This window comes from Calliphora vicina, chromosome 1 (assembly GCF_958450345.1).
Source record: "Calliphora vicina chromosome 1, idCalVici1.1, whole genome shotgun sequence".
NCBI lineage: Eukaryota > Metazoa > Arthropoda > Insecta > Diptera > Calliphoridae > Calliphora > Calliphora vicina.
Genome location: NC_088780.1, coordinates 141,836,508 through 141,856,865, shown reverse-complemented (window position 1 = coordinate 141,856,865; position 20,358 = coordinate 141,836,508). Strand labels below are relative to the sequence as shown.

General features: G+C 32.4%; 3 protein-coding genes across 3 annotated transcripts in view; 1 reads left to right on the top strand and 2 right to left on the bottom strand.

Annotated features, from left to right (window-relative positions):
* The first annotated feature begins 282 nt into the window (after window positions 1-282).
* AGO3 (Argonaute 3) lies at window positions 283-3,342 on the top strand. Its single transcript, XM_065516004.1, has one exon. The coding sequence runs from the start codon at window positions 378-380 to the stop codon at window positions 3,096-3,098; it is 2,721 nt and encodes a 906-aa protein (XP_065372076.1). The 5' UTR covers window positions 283-377; the 3' UTR covers window positions 3,099-3,342.
* A 3,348-nt stretch (window positions 3,343-6,690) lies between these two features.
* On the bottom strand, window positions 6,691-8,031 carry CHOp24. Its single transcript, XM_065516003.1, has 3 exons — window positions 7,759-8,031; window positions 7,370-7,704; window positions 6,691-7,310 (listed from the first exon to the last, which is right to left on the bottom strand). The coding sequence occupies exons 1-3, from the start codon at window positions 7,895-7,897 to the stop codon at window positions 7,161-7,163; spliced, it is 624 nt and encodes a 207-aa protein (XP_065372075.1). The 5' UTR covers window positions 7,898-8,031; the 3' UTR covers window positions 6,691-7,160.
* A 6,130-nt stretch (window positions 8,032-14,161) lies between these two features.
* Window positions 14,162-20,358, bottom strand: part of kibra — a 52,451-nt gene continuing 46,254 nt past the window's right edge. The window contains exons 2-9 of the mRNA XM_065516002.1: window positions 18,936-19,237; window positions 17,158-18,859; window positions 16,915-17,095; window positions 16,450-16,843; window positions 16,058-16,381; window positions 15,870-15,990; window positions 15,590-15,799; window positions 14,162-14,995 (exon numbers count right to left, since the gene is read on the bottom strand). Of these exons, the coding sequence (XP_065372074.1) occupies window positions 14,554-14,995; window positions 15,590-15,799; window positions 15,870-15,990; window positions 16,058-16,381; window positions 16,450-16,843; window positions 16,915-17,095; window positions 17,158-18,859; window positions 18,936-19,237 (3,676 nt within the window). The 3' untranslated portion in view covers window positions 14,162-14,553. The remainder of the gene's footprint in view (window positions 14,996-15,589; window positions 15,800-15,869; window positions 15,991-16,057; window positions 16,382-16,449; window positions 16,844-16,914; window positions 17,096-17,157; window positions 18,860-18,935; window positions 19,238-20,358) is intronic.

Genomic DNA, 20,358 nt, shown 5'->3' with positions numbered 1-20,358 from the left:
TTACTTTGTAACCAATATTAAAATTGAATTATTTAACTTTTAAATTTGATTTTTTATGAATACACATATCTAAACATAGAGCAAATTTAATTAATATTTATTTTTGTCTATTTAATATGCCATGTCTGTGTTTAAATAGTAACGGTTCTTTGCATATGACATATCTTTTTCTTTTTTAAATATTATATTGACAACAATGGTCAATGTTGAAAAATAAAAATACGGCAACTACGTTTTTCTCTTTGTGCATTTTGTTTTACAAGATTTACAGTTTTATTGCAAATGTATGCGCTTTAACAAATTAATTTCAAAACTGTTTCCAAGTGAAGACTTGCAATTTTAAAATCTGTGAAATAATTCAATAGAACTTAGACAACATGTCTAAAGGACGCGGACAATTCTTAAATTTGTGTCTAGAGCAGACAATATCAACTGAATCGAATTCCAGTGAAGGAATTTCTACAAAAGATAGCGGCCTGGGTTCACGTAGTCCCGTATCAGGTGGTGAATTTAGACGCTTGGGACGTGGTAAAATAATCGAAGATTTGAGCTCATTCTCTAGTTTGTCAATTGGTGGGCGAGGACGATGTAATATAAGATTATCGGACGATGATGTATCTCAGAGTGCAATTCAAACTCCGGGCAGAGGCAGAGCGAGTTTATTTCAACGTTTTACTTCGGAGACTTCAACCACATCATTTTCTTCGGAAGAGCCACGGCGAGCATCATCGCCATTAAAGACACAGCCTGAAGTTCCTGCACAAGTAGAAAGTGTGGTAAGAGAAGAAGCGAGAGAGGAAAAATCCGATTTTTACAAATCATTGCAAAATACTCATGGTTCTAAGGGAGAACCAACAAAATTAGCCAGTAACTATATACGATTGGAGTCGGATCCCCAAAAAGGAGTATTCGTGTATGAGGTGAGATTTGTACCCAATGTAGATTCGACCAGTTTGCGCATGAAATACTTAAATGAGCATCGTGACAAATTTGGTGGAACAAAAACATTTGATGGCGTCACCTTGTACTTGCCCATTTTGCTAAAGGACAAATTAACTACATTTGTTTCACAAAACAAAGCAGACGGCTCGGACATAGAAATACGTATTTTGTATAAACGCAAAGAAAGCTTGAAAAATTGTATACATTTGTACAATGTTCTATTCGATCGCGTAATGAAGACTTTGAATTATGTGCGCTTTGATCGAAAACAATTTGATCCCACTTCTCCCAAGATTATACCACAACAGAAGCTTGAAGTTTGGCCCGGCTATGTTACAGCTGTCGATGAGTACGAGGGTGGTTTGATGTTATGTTGTGATGTCTCGCATCGCCTGTTGTGTCAGAAAACTGTGCTGGACATGTTGATTGACATACACAGAAGCAATTCTAGTTCATTTCAAGAGGCTGCTAAGAAATCTCTACTGGGAGCTGTCATTATAACACGCTACAATAACCGTACCTACCGTATAGATGATATATGTTTTGATAAAAATCCCATGTCGACTTTTCCCACCAAAGATGGCCCCATCTCGTATAATGATTACTACCTCAAAAGCCACAACATTGTTATTAAGGATAAATCCCAGCCTTTGCTTATAAGCATTAAGAAACAAAAATTGGCCAATAACGTAGAAACTGAGGATATAGTCTTTTGTTTGATACCTGAAACTTGTCACTTGACTGGCCTGCGCGATGACATGCGTTCCGATTTTAAGCTAATGCGTGAAATAGCCACCTTTACACGCATTTCTCCCAATCAACGCCTGCAGGCATTAGAGAAATTCTACACCAACATAAATAAGAGTCCAGAAGCTAAACAAATTTTAAATGATTGGGGTTTGACCTTGAAGCAGTCTTATGAGCATATAAATGGCCGCTGTTTTGAAGAGGAGAAAATCTACTTCAATCAAAAAGTCTTTTCGGCTGGACCTAATGCAGACTTTTCACGTTACGCTTGCAGTAATGAGTTAATTGAGGTTGTGCACATTCATGACTGGCTGTTGATACATGTGAAAAATGACTCGAAAACAGCCCAATCGTTTTGTGAGCACGTCGAAAGAAACACCCGAGCTTTTGGCATGAAAGTACAAAAACCAAAGATGATTGTGTTGCCAAACGATCGTGTAGACACTTATGTTAAAGCCATCAGGGAGAATATTACCAAAGAAACTCAAATAGTAGTGTGTATTTCGCCAACTGCCCGTGATGACAGATACTCGGCCATAAAGAAAATCTGCTGCGTTGAAATGCCAATACCTTCGCAGGTGATAAATTCTCGCACTCTCTCCAATGATTCCAAAAATCGTTCTATTGTTCAGAAGATACTGCTGCAAATGAACTGCAAGCTGGGTGGATCGCTGTGGTCGGTAAAGATTCCCTTCAAGAGTGTTATGATATGTGGCATCGACTCGTATCATGATGCGGCCCAAAAGGGTAACTCCGTGGCTGCCTTTGTGGCCTCCATTAATCAGACTTACACCAAATGGTACAGCAAGGCTGTCATCCAAACCAAACGCGAGGAAATTGTGGGCGGTTTATGCTCCAGTTTCATATCCGCCTTGTTGGCATTTCGCAAGGAAAATGGCAAATATCCTGATAGCGTTATAATCTATCGCGATGGTGTGGGCGATGGTCAACTTTCGCTATGTGAATCATATGAAATTCCACAATTTGAATCCGCTTGCAACCGAATGCTTAATCACACTCTGAAAATCACTTTCATTGTGGTACAAAAACGCATTAACACGCGATATTTTTCTGTAAGTGGAAACAATGCAAATAATCCTCAGCCCGGCACTGTGGTCGACAATAACATAACACGCTCCAACTACTATGATTTCTTTTTGGTATCGCAAAGTGTTCGCCAAGGTACGGTTAGTCCCAGCCATTATATTGTGCTGCGTGACGACTCTCTCTACAGTCCAGACATCATTCAAAGATTGACCTATAAGTTGTGCTTCCTGTACTACAATTGGCCTGGCACTATACGCATTCCTGCCTGCTGTCAATATGCTCATAAGATGGCCTACTTAGTGGGCCAGAATATACGCCGTTCACCTTCGGAGGAATTGTGCGACAAATTATTTTACCTTTAAAACTTTATATTTCACTATTTTCACTACAATATTTTTTTTTTACTCCATGATTACTTTTTTTTACCGCAAAGTACAATATATAATTAATTATATGCATAGATATACATATACCTATATAGGTCTTTTTAGATACTATAAACCATAGGTAAAACCTGGAATATTGGTACATAGTACACAATATGTATATGAAATTGAATTCTGATCAAAATATGTAATAAATAAAAAGACTGCTAAATATAAATAATTAGTTATGATGTGTTTTAATGTATCATAATCACACATATTGTAATATCAATATGGTTCTATAAAACTATTTAGGCCTGTCACACATTTTGTTCTGAATGGTTTCAATTCCGTAGTTTTTATTCCGATCGATTTCGTTTTAGGTTCTTCAGAATCCGTGTAATTTATTAATTCAAAAAATATTTAATAATTCTGTATTTCTGATATTAATTTGACAGCGTTTTTTATGTTAAAACATAATTGAAGTTTTTGGTACAGAAATTGATAAACATTTTAGAAAATCAAAGAATTACATTGAAATATCAATTCTACTTTGAAAACTGAAAGTGATTTTATTCAGAAAGAAATTTTCGTTTTACTTTTTCTGAAGAAGCGAAATACGGAATTAATTCCACTTTCGATCGGAATTGAATTCTGTGACAGACCTGATAATACTATTCCACAGAACGGGTTCCAGAATTAGTTGCTGAAATTAGTTGCTATATTGGTTCCGATTACACTGCGTTACAAAGGATAAAAAATTGAGTACCCGCTTTGAAATGTAATGTATTCCTATTTATACCTAGAGTTTATTAAACGTGCATATAAATATTCTTTTCATCACATCTTTTTCTTCCTTATATTAAAAATTAAAAGGCCAAAACTTATTTCAAAGAAATGTAATAAAATCAACTAGAATTGTTTACATTATTAATCGAGTTTAATTTTATCATTTAGGTAAAAAAAAATCATCTTATAAAATTTTAACTAGCGTAGTTGTGTCCCAATGGCCTTAAAATCGTTTTTCAAGCTTCTTTACATCATGGTGGAACCTCTCATCCTGCTCTTCACTGACCACACCAAGATTAGTTGGAAAGAAAGATAAATTATAATGAAGAAAGGAATTTTCAATGACATTCTGTAACCCAATTTTTCGTAAGCTTTTAACATGTCGTTAACTAGCTGTTCTGCGTTGTCGGATCTGTGGTTCCCTAAAACCCCTTTTATAACTGCGTTCAGTGATAACCAGTCATTAAGTTCCTTTTTGGTAAGCTTTTTATCTAAAATTGTGTCTTTCAGCAATGTGCGTTTTTTAGGACCCACAAATATTCCTTCTTTGAGTTTGCCATCACTTAACTTTGAAAATACTGTGTTTAAATATAAAAAGCCATCTCCCTCTTTATTCATAGCCTTGACAAACCAAGTTTTATGTGGAGTGGTAGTAAAATGAAATTTTTAGGATCTATCAATGGTATATGTGCAACATTAGATTTTCCGAAAACAAAATCTGATCCTTCTGGCCATAGTTTTGTAGTATAGTGCTTTTATGTGGCTCTGCTGTCCCACATACAAATAAACCAAGTGAGCTGAACGAAATTAAGGTTTTGGACGGCTGCCTGAATACCATACCATCCCTTTCAGCTGTTTCTTTTAACCCTAAAGTGAGAGTAGTAACAATAATAAATGACATGTACCTCGAAAACTAGACGTGATGGATACCTCATATGTTTGGAACATTTAATCTATGACTCATTACCTATTCATTCCAGCTAACAGTTAAGAGGGTACCAAATTCGTGTAACGCAGTGTTATAGTCGTTCTGAACTCCAAAATGGAAATTTTATAGTCATTATAGCCATGTCCTTATGTCTGTTGAAATCAACTTTCCAAATCCCCCAAATAACTCCTGGTTATTTTTGATATCAAAAAACCGCAACTACTACCTCATTTTTTGATCTACTTGTGATCTATATCTGGATTACTAAATCATTAACATAGACAATATTAAATCCGAATATTTTTTCAGCAACATTTTTTTTCGCCAACAAATAATTTTTCACCCAATTTTTTTTTTTTACCAAGAATTGTTTTCAATTTGTATCTTAAAGTATACTTTGGTGAAGGGTATATAAGATTCCGCTAGACATCGAAATTAGCTTTTATTAAGTGTATATTTTTTGAATTATTTATCTTCACATTTGTGTTGTTTTAGTCCATTAAAGATGAATTTTAAATAAAACAAAACTTGCCAAAACAATACACCGCTGAAGTCCGTCTAATAACTATGCTTAAGTTTTAGGGGAACTTATAAAGAATTTGTATCTAAAAAAATCGCAACCAACCTAGTTCATACTTATATTTTATATAAAATTTGAATTTCACTGTAGATAACAATATTTTGTAAACTAGCTTTGTAGTATAGTGCTTTATGTGGCTCTGCTGTCCCACATACAAATAAACCAAGTGAGCTGAACGAAATTAAGGTTTTGGACGGCTGCCTGAATACCATACCATCCCTTTCAGCTGTTTCTTTTAACCCTAAAGTGAGGGTAGTAACAATAATAAATGACATGTACCTCGAAAACTAGACGTGATGGATACCTCATATGTTTGGAACATTTAATCTATGACTCATTACCTATTCATTCCAGCTAACAGTTAAGAGGGTACCAAATTCGTGTAACGCAGTGTTATAGTCGTTCTGAACTCCAAAATGGAAATTTTATAGTCATTATAGCCATGTCCTTATGTCTGTTGAAATCAACTTTCCAAATCCCCCAAATAACTCCTGGTTATTTTTGATATAATCAAAAAACCGCAACTACTACCTCATTTTTTGATCTACTTGTGATCTATATCTGGATTACTAAATCATTAACATAGACAATATTAAATCCGAATATTTTTTCAGCAACATTTTTTTTCGCCAACAAATAATTTTTCACCCAATTTTTTTTTTACCAAGAATTGTTTTCAATTTGTATCTTAAAGTATACTTTGGTGAAGGGTATATAAGATTCCACTAGACATCGAAATTAGCTTTTATTAAGAGTATATGTATTTTTTGAATTATTTATCTTCACATTTGTGTTGTTTTAGTCCATTAAAGATGAATTTTAAATAAAACAAAACTTGCCAAAACAATACACCGCTGAAGTCCGTCTAATAACTATGCTTAAGTTTTAGGGGAACTTATAAAGAATTTGTATCTAAAAAAATCGCAACCATCCTAGTTCATACTTATATTTTATATAAAATTTGAATTTCAATGAATTTCACTGTAGATAACAATATTTTGTAAACTAGTTTTGTGTAAACTTTTAATTTCAATCTTGTGTTCCAAGATTTTGTGAGTAAAAAGCTATATTTGGTTTTATTCGAAACTCGAATAATTTCATCCAGTTATTATATGTGAATTTGGATCCACAGTGCTGCATTGGTCTGAGCTGATTAAAATTTACATCTAAAAGTAATTCCCAGATAATAAAAGTTCATGTTATAATTTTATTAAAATTTCAGATGCAAAAAATAGATTTCATCATTTGAAAATATTTTTGTAGCGAAAGTCGTAGAAATGATAGGATTCATATTACAACAGTTTTTCAAGTATTTATTGTAAATGTTCTGAATTTGATAATCCAATATTTATAACTTTACACACTTTTTGCATAAATGCTTATTTTAAGACATCTTAGTTTTTACAGTAGCGAAAATATATGTTTATACACTCTGTAGATGTAATGGACAGCATTTATAATGTATAATAAAAACGTCAAACATGTTTTAATTATTTCCACTAGTTCGATTTAATCCTAGCGGATCTTTAACCTAAATTCGAAAATCAAAATTTCTACCAAATAAGAACAAAAATATTTTCTGTTTAAAAAAAAAAAATTGTTTAATAGATGAAACATTTTTATATGCGTTTTTTTTCAAATAAACATTTACGAGAAAAGAAGGAAGAAAAAAATCATTAAAATTTCTTTTTCACAATGAAAGGAGAATGGCTATGGAATTATGCAAAACTTAATATGACAGCTCCTAAATAAACTAACGGTCTTAAACCACACGTTTAACTTCAAAGAAACGTTTCAAATAATACACTTGGCCAATGGTCATTAAAACCAAAACTAAAGCTTCGAAGGTAGACCATAAAACGACGCGGGAGTTGGTGCTTTCGTTAATAGAACGATGAATTTTATCACGAACCTAAAATGGAAAACGCTACATTAATAAAACTCACAGTTTCACATTTGTATGTAACTTACATGCATGTATTCCTGTTCATGTTTAACACTGGTCAAAGTTCCCGACAATTCACGTATCATATCTTCTAATTTTGTGTGACCAATATCCTCCTCACCCGGTGCACCAGGGGCACGATGTGGTGACTCACCCACATCAATCGAAAACATCACCATTTTGGGAGTCATACTGCTCTTTTGATTATCAAAACATACCGTATACACGCCAGTGGTAACAGCTGCAAAAGTCAATCGGCTCGATGATTCTTTTTCACTTTGATGCATGATACCCTGATCAGGTCCAGTCACTTTGATATCAATATCCAAGAAGCCACCCTCGATCACCTCAAATGTAACACCTATAATTATGAAGGCATTTAATAAGAATTTCATTGAAACTATAATTTACTTACTAAATTTCGTTCCAGCCTCAATTTTCTCGAAAAAGCATTCCTCATTGTGGGCATCTACGTTGACAATGAAAGCTTGTGCAGTTTGCAATAATTGCATCAAGGCAAGTGTTAATATCGTTACTACAAGATTTCTTTTCATTTTCGTTATATATTTTTCTATATTATATCAATTAAACAACTAAATTTTTAGCAAATTAAATGAGAATTAAGTTTTACTTTTCCGTATTTTTTTCCGACAGCCACGTATCTTGTCACTCAAAATGCCACAAAACAATGTTGCCAGATTCAATAAGTTTACCACAAATGTCAACGGCAAAAAACAATAAACAATTTTATTTTGGTGTTACCATTTGCTTTAAAATCATGTTTGCTTTAAAATCTGATTCAAGTTGGTGTTTCAATTTTCAATCAAGAAAACAGCTGATTACGTTTTTCTCCACAATTTGTACTAAAATTATTTTCAAGTTGCGTGCAGCCTACATCACAGCTTTCAATTTTTATAAATTTTGACAAACATTATATGTTTAGACGATGAAATTGTATAATGATACATAAGTTTTTGATAAATATTAATAATCAGTATTGTTGTCTGTAAATACCTTAAAAGGTTAACGCTAATTATTAATTAATTATTACAATAACGATAATTGCTGATTGGCGTATTTTCTTCATAAATTGAAAATAAGTCCAATTGTCGACTATTAAATTTTTTATAATTTTATTATATTTTAAATCATGTAGATTTCAATAAACTCAATTTTTGGAATGAAAAATTATTATAGTAGTTGAGCTGAAAACATATTTTAGTTGTAACGGTAGCTTAGCGGTAACGATTTTAAAGTCTTAAATAAACATTAAATAACAAATTGAAATTCTCTCGATTTCCAATATTTCAATTCCTTTTTGATGAAACCCCTAAACAAACCCATCTTACATATCAGGCTTTTCACAATATTGAGCTTTTGTATATGATGAATAAAAGAAAATGTCAAAAGAGAAAAAAAACGTTCTAATATTTTTGAAATGCAAAATTTGCAGATGTATAAAAATTTAAATTGTGATACCTAAATATATATTATACAAAATCAATAAAAGTGACAATTTTTAATTAAAAAATATAAATTGTTGTGTATACGGTGTATAATACGTCTTGAATGTGTACATAAATGTATGTCTTATTGGTTAGCAAAACCAAAATTGTTTTTGTGCCCTGCAAGAAATGCCAATAGTGATATTGCAGTGATTTACAAGTGACATTGTCAGTAGTACTACTGACCAGATGTACCCCAGCCAATGAAATATTCTATTGATATTTAACATTAGCTTGCCCTTGAAAGTCCACCAGTATACTGTAGCACTACTGACTAGGTTAAAGTCTCTACCTATGCTGTTGGAGTGAAAATTTCCTTTAAAAAGGTGATAAACTTTTAATTAACTATACCCTTTTTTGTACTGTATAGATGCGAACTAATGCGTCGGTGGAAAATAAATTATGGAAAACTGGAACTGGATTTTGTTGTTTCCGCCGTTCAAATTACGTTGGCGATTGATTCCAAGTATAATATCTTGACATTTTGAAGTATAGCAGCGTTCGGCACACTTTTTAAAAAAAATCTGGTCAGTTCTTTTCCAGTTGAATCTTTCTTGAATGATATCTTTCATGAATGGCAAATGAAAAAATGCGCCATATTGTTTCGTTACTGCTAATATAGCGGCCCATTTGAAATTGAGTTACTTTATCGTTGGAATTTTCCGCACTAATTCCAATCGCAGCCATGTTACTGCCGTTGGTCACATATTTACAAATGTATTTGATAAGTGAGTTCTGCGATTTTAGATATATCGAAAAAAAGTGGGCTTAAAAGTGGGCGTGGTAAATTTTTCTTAAAACTTAAATTGGATTACTACGTAAGTGCATTTAAAAAAAAAATAACCAAATCGGTGCAGCCGTTTTCCGGGCGTGGTAAACTTTTGGACTATGACGAACATTATAAAAACAAAATTTTCCAAATGTGTATCAGTTCCTAACTATTAGGGTATTCAATTAACCGGGTTTCTGGTTTAATCGCTATATCGAGCAAATAATTAATCGGGGTTTAGATTTAATCGGTTAATTTTAAATTATTCGATTAACCGAATAATTTATATTTAAATGTTAAACTGAAACTAAATCACGAATTTTGTGTACTTATTGAAGTATTTTATTAATAAAATAAAGAACAAACACATAAAAAATAAACAAAACATAACAATTCAACCAAAAAGTAAATAATTTTCTTTAGTTTTAATAAAACTCGACTTGGAGAAAACTCTCGCGCTGATTGTAGATGTTGGAGAAATCGAAAGTAAGACAAGATAAAGAATATCCAATTTGTCAGTTATTTTTTTAGTTTTTTCTAAGCATACCTATAAAATCCTCCATTATACCATTGGAGTCCTTTTTGAACTTTTTAGATTTTAAATACTTTTAATAATTTCGATAAGTTGTGATAAAAACTCGTTTCAGTAGTGTCTCCAGTTTCGTCTATTATCATGTTCTCATCCGACAATTACATGTAAATTAAATAGGTATATCAGTTATTATACTCACTAAACATATTTCTTGAATGTTCGAAAAATATGTAATTTTACTTTGACATTTGTATTTGAATTAAAATGGAAAATTAAAAACAAAAAAATTATGTTAAAGTGCAAAAAAAAAGAAATTTCGGTTAATCGGTTGACCGACACAAATTAATCGGTTTATTCGTTATTTGAAAATGGGCAATTTTTAATTATTCGAACAGTTAACCGACCAAAATTAATCGGTTAACCGTTAACCGATTGAATACCCTACTAACTATATTATTTTTTGAGTAATATTTTTCCTAGTTTCCGCTCTATGTTTATTTCTCAATGATAAGAGTAGTCAAAAGAAAGCCTACGGCTACCGTTTTTGCAAGCTTTATAAAATTAATAAAATGTTCAACTCTTTGTTTTCAGACCCATCTTTAGAGGACTAAAACAGAACAAAGGTGAGCGCCAATAAAGTATGTATATATTTAATACAATTTAATATATATAATATAAGCTTTAAATTATGGGTTTCTATGTGCGGAAATAAATAAAATATATAGAAGTTATTTAGTTAAGCATTATTTTTTTCAGAAATTTTTGAACATAAATATGAGAGAATTTTGTTAAACTTCTAGCGCTTTGTTTTTCACAAAAAATGTGTTTTTGTTATAACATTTTATTCACAAATAAATTATTTTTTTTTATATTACATTGGCTGGGATTGGTTAGTAGCATAGAGAAAACACATAGAGCGGAAACTCTTCTGTCTCTATGGTTAGTAGTACTACTGAAAATGTCACTAGTAAATCTCTACAATTTCACTATTGGCATTCCCTGCAGGGAACATTTCAACCGATCTATCTTCGGATACGAGAAAGACACTGTAACCCAAGTACATAAATAAGACAGTCAAGAAGTTTGGCAGTGTCAATTATATTCATGACAAACACATTTCTGAAAAAAAAATTTTCTTTTTTTTTTGTATTATTTTTAAATTATTCATCATTATCGATCAAACATTTTATTTTGTTATTTTTCAAAGTCCTTTTTTTACAAAAAATACTTCCACCAAACAAATTATCACATATACTACTCTTGTGCATTTTATAAATCAAAATTCAAGTCTTAAATCTTATATATAAAAAGAAATGTACATTTTGATGTCACCACTAACTGCGAAAACGGGTCGACCGATTTCAGGGTACGTTGGGGATGGTCTGTAGATGGTTTATGTGAAGTTTGCACGAAATCGGCATAGTGGTTCCGGAGATATGGCTGGATCGATTTTTATAAAATTTTCAGTGAATCTTCAGATTTTTGATTTTTGGTCTGTGGAAGGAGGGTCGTGGTAAAATCAAAATTTTAAAAATGACACTATACCGCTAATGATTTCAAGGTCAGTAATTGTGGGCAAACTTTTGCAAATAAAAAAAAGTAAAAAAAAAAATACAAAAAAAAAATTGTCAAAAAATTATTTTTATTTTTTCGTTCGAGAAGTAAACGCTTTTTTCATTCCCAGCGATCAAACAATGCTAATTTTAATTTCGTAGCTTAACATCATTCTAAAAATTTTAATTCACAGTGGTGTACTCTGAAGCGAATGATTTGGTGTAACATGTCCGGTACATACCAAATTTTCATATCGTTCGATAAAACAAGTAGGCCGCTGTTAACATTGTACTATAAAAGTGCTTTTATATTATCAACCGATGATAAACAAAATTTCCGAAAGTACAACTAATAAGTAAACAACGTCGACAAATCAGATTTCGTTCTCGCCGAACTTCTGCGAAATGCAAATGAATATTCAATCCGTTGTCGACAAGGTATTCACAAGTCTTACAACCAACTACAAAAATTCGGATTGGCTGTGGGAACGTGCAATTTTGGTACCAAAAAATTATGATGTCACAAGCTCAATGAGCGAAACAATGAATATCAGGTCGGGGAGTCCGTGCTTTTTTTTGTCCGACACTGTATATTCAAATCGATATGCAATATAAAACAGAATTATTGTAAGAGCCAGCAACGCGGACCGGGTTCAGCTAGTATTTTTTACGAATATAGCATGAATTCAAATTCGGAAGCGGTGCAAAATTTCGTTTCGTGATTTCTTTTAACATATAACTTATTTTTGCTGTATTTTGTCTGGATTCTGGGATGAAATTTGTATGGGTACTATCAAAATAACAATGTGTGCAAAACAAAAGGAAATAGCAAACAATTTTTGAAAAATATCCATATTTTTTGAGGTTATCTCACATCTTGGTCCATTACTCTGGGCCCAATTATCGCATTCAATATCGAGTAAATTTTATAATAATTTTCATATTTTCAACCAGAAATTTCTGGTTGCCCTCTGGCAACGCAACATAGGGTACAAAAAGTTGATATATTGTAATTAAAACACATTTTTTTTTTATTTTTTATTTTTTTTTTTACAGATTTTGTTTATTGCACAAAATACAATATACAATTAATTATTGTTGGATTTTATTTATGTGTATATATTTTTATTTTTATGTATAAACTATAAATATGATTTGAGTAAATTGTTTAATTGAGGGATAATTATTCAACATTAGAAAACATATTTTTGTTTTGTTTATTTTGTTTGTATGTGTATGAAACTAAGAAGGATCTTCTGAATGCCGAAGATCCTTATATGAACATTTTATGACAAAATACAATATTATGCTTTTATTTCTATAATTTTCATTTACGTATAATGTTAAATAATTGGTAATTAAACATAAAACTTACATTTTAAAAGTTAAATTACATACATATATAACAAAAAGTATATTTTATTTTGTTTGCAATTACATATTACATACATTTCTATTTTTAAGAAGATTAAAAACTAAAATAACAAATTTACAAAAAAAGTAAATAATAATAATAGATTTTTTGTATTAAAGGAAAATGATATTTAGAAAACGGTATATAAAATTGTTGGTAAAATGATATTTTTGCGATTTACATGAAACAAGAGGAAGGAGAATATAAATAATAATAAAAAAGTATTATGAAAGAATGGTTTTTTAATTGTTTTTTTTATATTTTATGTTGTATGTAGTTACGATATAAAGTGGAAGCTCATCAAAAACGCAAGCTTATTTTTATTACTTTTTGTTAAAAAAAAGATTTAAAAAATTTTGAAAACGTTCTAGTTTAAAATACATAGTTTACTATTTGGGTGAGTTTTGGATTTTTGTGGGGGTGGGGAGGCGGATAGGTTTATATACAAAAAGGATTTTCTTATAACTAAAGTTACTAATTTTTTAGTTTTAAATAAATTACATTCGTATAGTGTTTCATAAAGTCTTAGGAATACAGATTTATTTTCAGTTTATTATATATTTTTTGTTTTGTTTGTTTAGTATTGAGTAAAAAATATGCACAGTTGGGAATTTTTTTTTAGGGGATTTTGTTTTATGTTTTTTTGCTGTTTTGTTTAAATTATTGCTAGTTTTAAAAATTTACAAAATTTTTATTATTATTTTTGTGGTTGTCTTAAATCTAAATATTTTTAATATAAGGCACAATTTGTTTGTTTCTTCAGTTTGAAAAAAAATTAAAGAAAAGAAAATGTAACAACTTTTTATATAAACTTTTTAAGGCGAAATAAATTATAAAAAAATTATACATTATAAAATATTGTTTAAAGACATTAAAGGTCTCAGTTATTAGTTATTAAAACTATTAGGAAATCAATGATTTTTTAAACCAAATTTCCAAACATAATCTTTTAATAGTTCTATTTCAAATTTACTCAGACAAAAGTAGTACATCATTAAGATTCAATTAAATGTCAACTACTTATTTGGGCTGACAAAAAAAAAAATAAATTGTTTTGAGCCTAATTATTCAAAGTTTCTATACAAAGTTGTTACTTTATTTCCTATTAAATTATATGTATATGTGGATTTTTCTTATAATTTACAAAATAAATTATATATATATGTATATGTATAAGTGTTTTTTAGTTTAAATTTACAAGTTGTAGCTTTAAGCTTATATAATAATCTCTGGCTTTTTTGTTTGTTTAATAATTTTACATAATTGATTTCATTTGATTTATTCTATACACTATCTATCTTCTTGATCTCTCTCTAAAAATTGCAATTAAGAAAAAATTTCCAAATTTCCTTTCATAAAAACATTTTCTAGTTCTGTACAAAAAAAAAAGTAAAGAAAAACTCGCTCAGACAAATGAATGAAGAGGTTGATCATTTTCTAAACTTCAACACCATAAGTGCGATCGATAACATAATCAAAGCGTTCTTTCTGATCGTCATCATCATCATCGTCGTCATCATTATTAACTTGTTGTTCTTTGGTGTTTTCTAAAGTTTTGACAATTTCGGTTTCTTCTGTTGTAATAGTGGTTGTAGTTGTGGTTGAGGTTGCGATTTTAGTTTTATTGGTGGCATTCTGAGTAGCCTGTTGTCTACGGCTACTTGCACTGCCACCGCTATGATTCTCATTGAGATTCTTGTTACGTATGCTACTGGCTACAAGCGCAGTATTAATGGCAATTGCTGTTTCGGCGGCATCATCATCGTCTTCTTCTAAGTCCTCCTCTTCCTCTTCGATAGGATCAGCTTCTGATAGCATAAAATCAGTTGGTAGTTCCGGTACTGACAAACCTTTGCGGGTGAAGAAGGAAATTTTTTCTCTGCAAAAAGAAAAAACAAAAATTTTGTTAGATTGTAGAAACAGCCAAGATTTATTTTTGATAATAATAATTTCGTTGTCTTTTCTAGCAAAAAAGTAAAATTTTGAATGGGTTTTGAATAATTTATCTAAAATCTGTCCATTCCATTATCAACACAGACAATTCCGAAAGAGTTTTTAGTCATAGAATACATACAGACGGGAAGTAGGGAGACATGTCAATCAGAAGAATTTAAATTAAATTGCTCTATTTTACAATAACAAAATACGTGGCGATACATTCATATCAAGTTGATGTCCTCCACGTTTTTTTGATTGTATCATTGGTCGATTTTCCAATTTTTAATAATAAACTATATGAGTGTCTATAGGTTATCTTCGAAGGACCCAAGGACATACTAACATCGCTTAATCGTTTACACTATCTATATGATTTATAATATAGTTTATACTATATCATAAGGATATAAAAACCTCCACACAAAAATAAGATTTTGTAAAAATGACCTCAATAAAAAATTTTGTTCAAATAAAGAAAAAGCTTCTTAGTTTCACGACTCTCAACAATTTACGAGCAATTCTGAAAAAAACTTACTTGAAAGACACTAAATCGGGACATCCCTTGGGGACTTTTGTTTTGCGTAGTTTGTAAATTTTCTTGGTAGTTTTCATTAAAAGCTTTTGTAACTGTTTCTCTTCGGGGCATTTGGCGGGATCGGCACGTTCTACCAAACGTTGGAATTCCTCGTTTTCAATAGCCCAGGCAGCAATTAAAGGATCCTTGTCATCGCGAGCCTTTTCCAAACTAAAATAACAAAAATGGTGTTAATTAATAAAACAAATCTTTTTTGGGCATTCTTTTATTATCTACTTACACATCTTTTAAATTTTGTAATTTAGAAATTTGATCATTGAGGAAATCTAATTTGCTATGTTGAGCTTGTAAATCCAATTCCAGATCCAAGCTAGTACGTGGTATATGAGTATGATTTAATTCTGCAAATAATAAACAAGAATAAGTAAAAAAAAACCTATTCGTTTATGTATAAAACAAGAAACCTACTTGTGGCAGTTTTAGGAGCTTTGGTGTGGAATCTTAACGAACGCCTTTCAATGGCTCCACGATGGAAGGGATGTGGTGTTACACCAAAATGCATGGCCGAATCTGAATCACTACGATTCAGGCGGCAAATATAGCGACTTTTACCGACCGCCGCTGAGGGCGTAAATGTTTGTGAGCGCTTAACGGGTCTGTCATCGGTTGACTGTTGACCTTGTTGTGAACGCGATTTTTCGGGAGGGAATGCACATTCTGTATTGGTTTCCTTATCAACATATTCCTGTTTCATATTGTCCATGTAGGCATCCAACATTTTCTTGGTGAAATCTGTTATAAATAATAAAAAACAAAAATAAGTCGTCTGCCAGTTAAACTAAAATTCTAGCAATTCTTACCACTGCCTATAGCGCCCTCAAGTTCCTCATCGTCTACTTCTTCTTCATCTTCATCCTCATCTTCCTCGTTGTCATCGACATCCAAGCCAAGATTTTCTCTTAAATCTTCGGCTATCTGTGCTTGCATTTCGAATGGTGGCACTTGGTTTCGTGTCAACGTAGAAGTTTGTGATGAGGTTATGGTCGATTCATCAGAAGATTCTTCTTTGCAAACAATGTGAGTAACTGCAGCATTAGTGTTAACATGCCCAGCTACAGATGCAGCGGCGGCTGCACTAGTTGATGGCATATCTAAGGGTTCAAATGTGGGCATAAATTTCGAACTCAAGACATTGTACCATTTCAAGGTGGAATCCTCGGGATTAAATTCAGCCATACTAATTTGTACTGTTCCCTATAATTATACACATAATTAGTTATTAGTTTTATTTGTATTTTTTCGTATGAAGTGAAAAAAAAACTTACAATAATTTCCTCTTTTTGTCCGGTCATGCTGATCACGGTCACATGTAAGCTCTTGGTTAAAAGTTTACTGAGAGAAATGGGCACAGCAAATGTATCATTGAATACAGGCTTTTGGAAATCTGGCATGGCTTTCGTGCGTATGGATGTTAGGGAATTGGGTAATAATGCGGCACGGAGATATCTGTAAAATTCAAATTAAATTGTAGACAAAAATTGCTTATTATACCAAAGTATTTGACTTACACTTGCGAATTTTCCGTTGACGTTGTCACTAGGGCGGATAAATTGTTTGCACGTTCCAAAGACACTACCAACACACCTTCCTTCTTTAGGTATTTCAAACCTATTTGCACTTGCGCCAATTCCTTGCGTGGCAAGTGTGCCCGTGAAGCCTCAAATACGCCTGAATCTCCCGCAACTGACTCATTGCTTACGGCTGCCGATACAGAGCGTGTATTCGATGTAGATGATGAACGACTCAACATTTCTTGGGGTAAATCTAGCAGTGAAGGTTTTTCCGATATGGGCGATAAGGGAGCTCCCAAATTGATTGGCGCCGACATATTGAGTTTTTGCAATTTAGCCTCCAACATCATACAATCCAATACTGTGGAATCTAAGTCATAAGGATTTGGTGCAGCTGCTCTGTTGCCCGCCGAGGCAGGTAATTGGTTGGATTGTTCATACAGTGTTTGTAAGACTGCACCAGCATTGGCGTATGTAGGTTCATCCTTCAGTAACTGCTGGGTAGAAGCACTTAATGGATTTTGTTCAGAGGCGAGGTTATATTTCATAGGAGAGGCGGGTGGGGTTTCTATTGATAGACTACTACGTGGTGATAAAGAGATTTCGGAAGATGGTTGTTGCTGCAGTGGAGGATGACCCAGAACCTGTTCGCCAACTGGATTTTGTTGCAGAAGTTGAGCTTGTTGTTGCAATTGCTGTGTCTGGAAAAGTCTTTGTGAGCGGCGGTGCAAATCAACCACATCTATTTGTGGATCCACCGCGAGTGGGTCTATGTATATGTCGGTGAAACTTAAAGCACTTTTACTGCTCGCTGTCGACAGAGAGCCCAAACTGGAACCACTGCTAATGGAGAAGGTACTTTCTGAAGAGAAGGATTTCAAACGTTCTTCTAACATTTTCGTTGACTTCAAAGCTTCTTGCAGCTTATCCAACAGCAATTGTTTCTCCTCATGAAAACGTAGGCGATTGTTAATTTGTTGATTTGTCGCTTCATAGGCTTCATTTAGATCTTCTTGTAATTTTCTGCGGGTTTCTTGTATGACATGTATTTCCTCGGTCGTGCGGGATTTCAATGAAATACTATTTAATTCGTTTAGGAGTTTTTCTTTCTCCTGAATCAATAGTATTCTATCTTTATCCGATTCCAACTGGCCGGGCTCGATGCGTTCCACATGATCCGCCAATTGCTGTTGCAGCCGTTTAATATGTTTACGCCATTCGGTATACTGTAGTTTGGTTTTGGCCATTTCAGCAAATCGGGCGCCACTGTTCAAATTGTCACCCGGACCACACAGATCGGTTTGAGAAGCCACACACACCCGATCGAATGGAGATGAGGCATTCATTAGTTCGGCATTCTCTTCGTTGATTTGCTGGCGACTGAGTTCATTTTTAATTTGCACTAAACTGCGTATCAGCTCTTCGCGTACTTTTTCACCGGAAACCAGGGACTTGTGTACCTTGAGCATTTCTTCGCGAATAGCCTGGACTTCGGCAATGTCGTAGCAACCATTTTCGCGAGCATTGATTTTCTCACCCACTGAGTAGAGAGTATTCATACCACGTTGTGTATAGGAAATATCATTTGTAATATGCTTGAGTTCCTGTTTCAGTTGATGTACTCGTTCTTTGGCCAATTTCAAATCGGCTCGCAATAATTCAGGATCATGGCGACTCATTGAAGAGGAGGAAGAGCATACTGAAATAAAGAGAACATGGTAAAGATTTAGAAATTTGAATGCTTGTGGGTTTTGTGAGTGTTAGGCAATACTTACAACTGCTTCTACTGGCCGCCAATTTATTGAGATGATTGTATTCCTCTTGAGCTATTAGTAATCTCTGTTGCTTAACATCAAACATTTCCCGTTTGTTTTCTAATTGATCCTGGGCCGCTGACAAATAGTCTCTTAACATTTGTTCCTGCACACTCTTCCATTCTTGGCGGGGATCTTCCAATTGTGTCGTCTGTGCTATGTGATTTATATAATAACGTCCAATATTGGGGTCATAAGCCTCTTCCCATCCCATGGGCAGTTCATCGCCCACACAATCTTCAAACGATTGGGGTTTCGTGTATCTAGAGAAAGAGGGAGGGTTTAACAAGAAATTAATACGTTTATTTCAAACAGTTTATTGAACATTAGAAATTTAGAAATGCAAATTTATGGAATATTTTTGAATATGGGTTTACAAAAAAAAAGCCATTTCCGGTTTTAATTTTTTTTTCTGGCGATTCGACTGTACCATTAACCATTTATTTTTGGATGTTATTTTTTGTTTTATCTAAAAATATTTTGCTTAAATTAATTTTAAAGAAAATATAAACTAGTTTCGCCTCATGAATAAGTCTGGTTGTGTTTTGTTATTCCTAAATTCTTTAACACTATTCAGGCCGCAAAGGGTAAGGGTTAAAAAAGATGTTTCTTTATCTGGATGATCAATCATAAATCATAGACTAAATAAAATAGGCTTGGAAAGAGGAATTTTCAACTACTGCTTTTAGAAATTCTAAATTGTCTCTGTTGAAAGAATCATCCATAAACGTAAAAAATAAAGTTCAAATAGCTAACTTTTAAATCAATTGTAATAAAGAGTGGATAGAAAGAAAGAAAGTTTTGCAAACTTCCTGTTCATTCAATATTAAGACTTTTCAATTTTGCAGTTTTAAATCACTTGAAGATAAATGTGGGTCTCAATTGTATTGATAAACAATTTCGGTGTATTTAGTGTTAATTATATTGTATTATACGAATACAATTTTTTCCAAACAAAACAACGATAAGATTAACAATTCAAATTAATGTTAGTCTCATAAAAATTCCTGGCATTTCCTCTACTAATCATACCACATGTGTTTGAAGACCGTAAATGGTGTTTTTTTTTTTGCCATCAAAGGTAAATACACCCGTTTTTGTTCAACATCTACTCTCTGTCTGAATTTGTTTTTCATTAAAATAATCTAAATATTTGCATTAAAACTCGTTAACGTTTTTCTAAGAATTTTGTACTATAAAATTTTGTTTTCTTTACTTGGCAAAAACTTCAAATAAAAAACAATTATAATTATTGTATTTAACAAAAAAAACGCTTATCGATGATTTTTTTATTTTGAAATTCAAGTGGTCAGTTATTTTAATTCAATTTTAAGTTTTTTTGTTTTCATTTTTAATCCAATAAAAATATTTAAACAATTTTTTA

Excerpts from the sequence above, each read along its gene's own strand:
- AGO3 (XM_065516004.1), top strand. The coding sequence starts at position 378 with ATGTCTAAAGGACGCGGACAATTCTTAAATTTGTGTCTAGAGCAGACA.
- CHOp24 (XM_065516003.1), bottom strand. The coding sequence starts at position 7,897 with ATGAAAAGAAATCTTGTAGTAACGATATTAACACTTGCCTTGATGCAA. Across the intron at positions 7,705-7,758 it reads TGAGGCTGGAACGAAATTTA|GTGTTACATTTGAGGTGATC; the intron begins GTAAGTAAATTA and ends TCATAATTATAG. Across the intron at positions 7,311-7,369 it reads ATGAACAGGAATACATGCAT|GTTCGTGATAAAATTCATCG; the intron begins GTAAGTTACATA and ends TTTCCATTTTAG.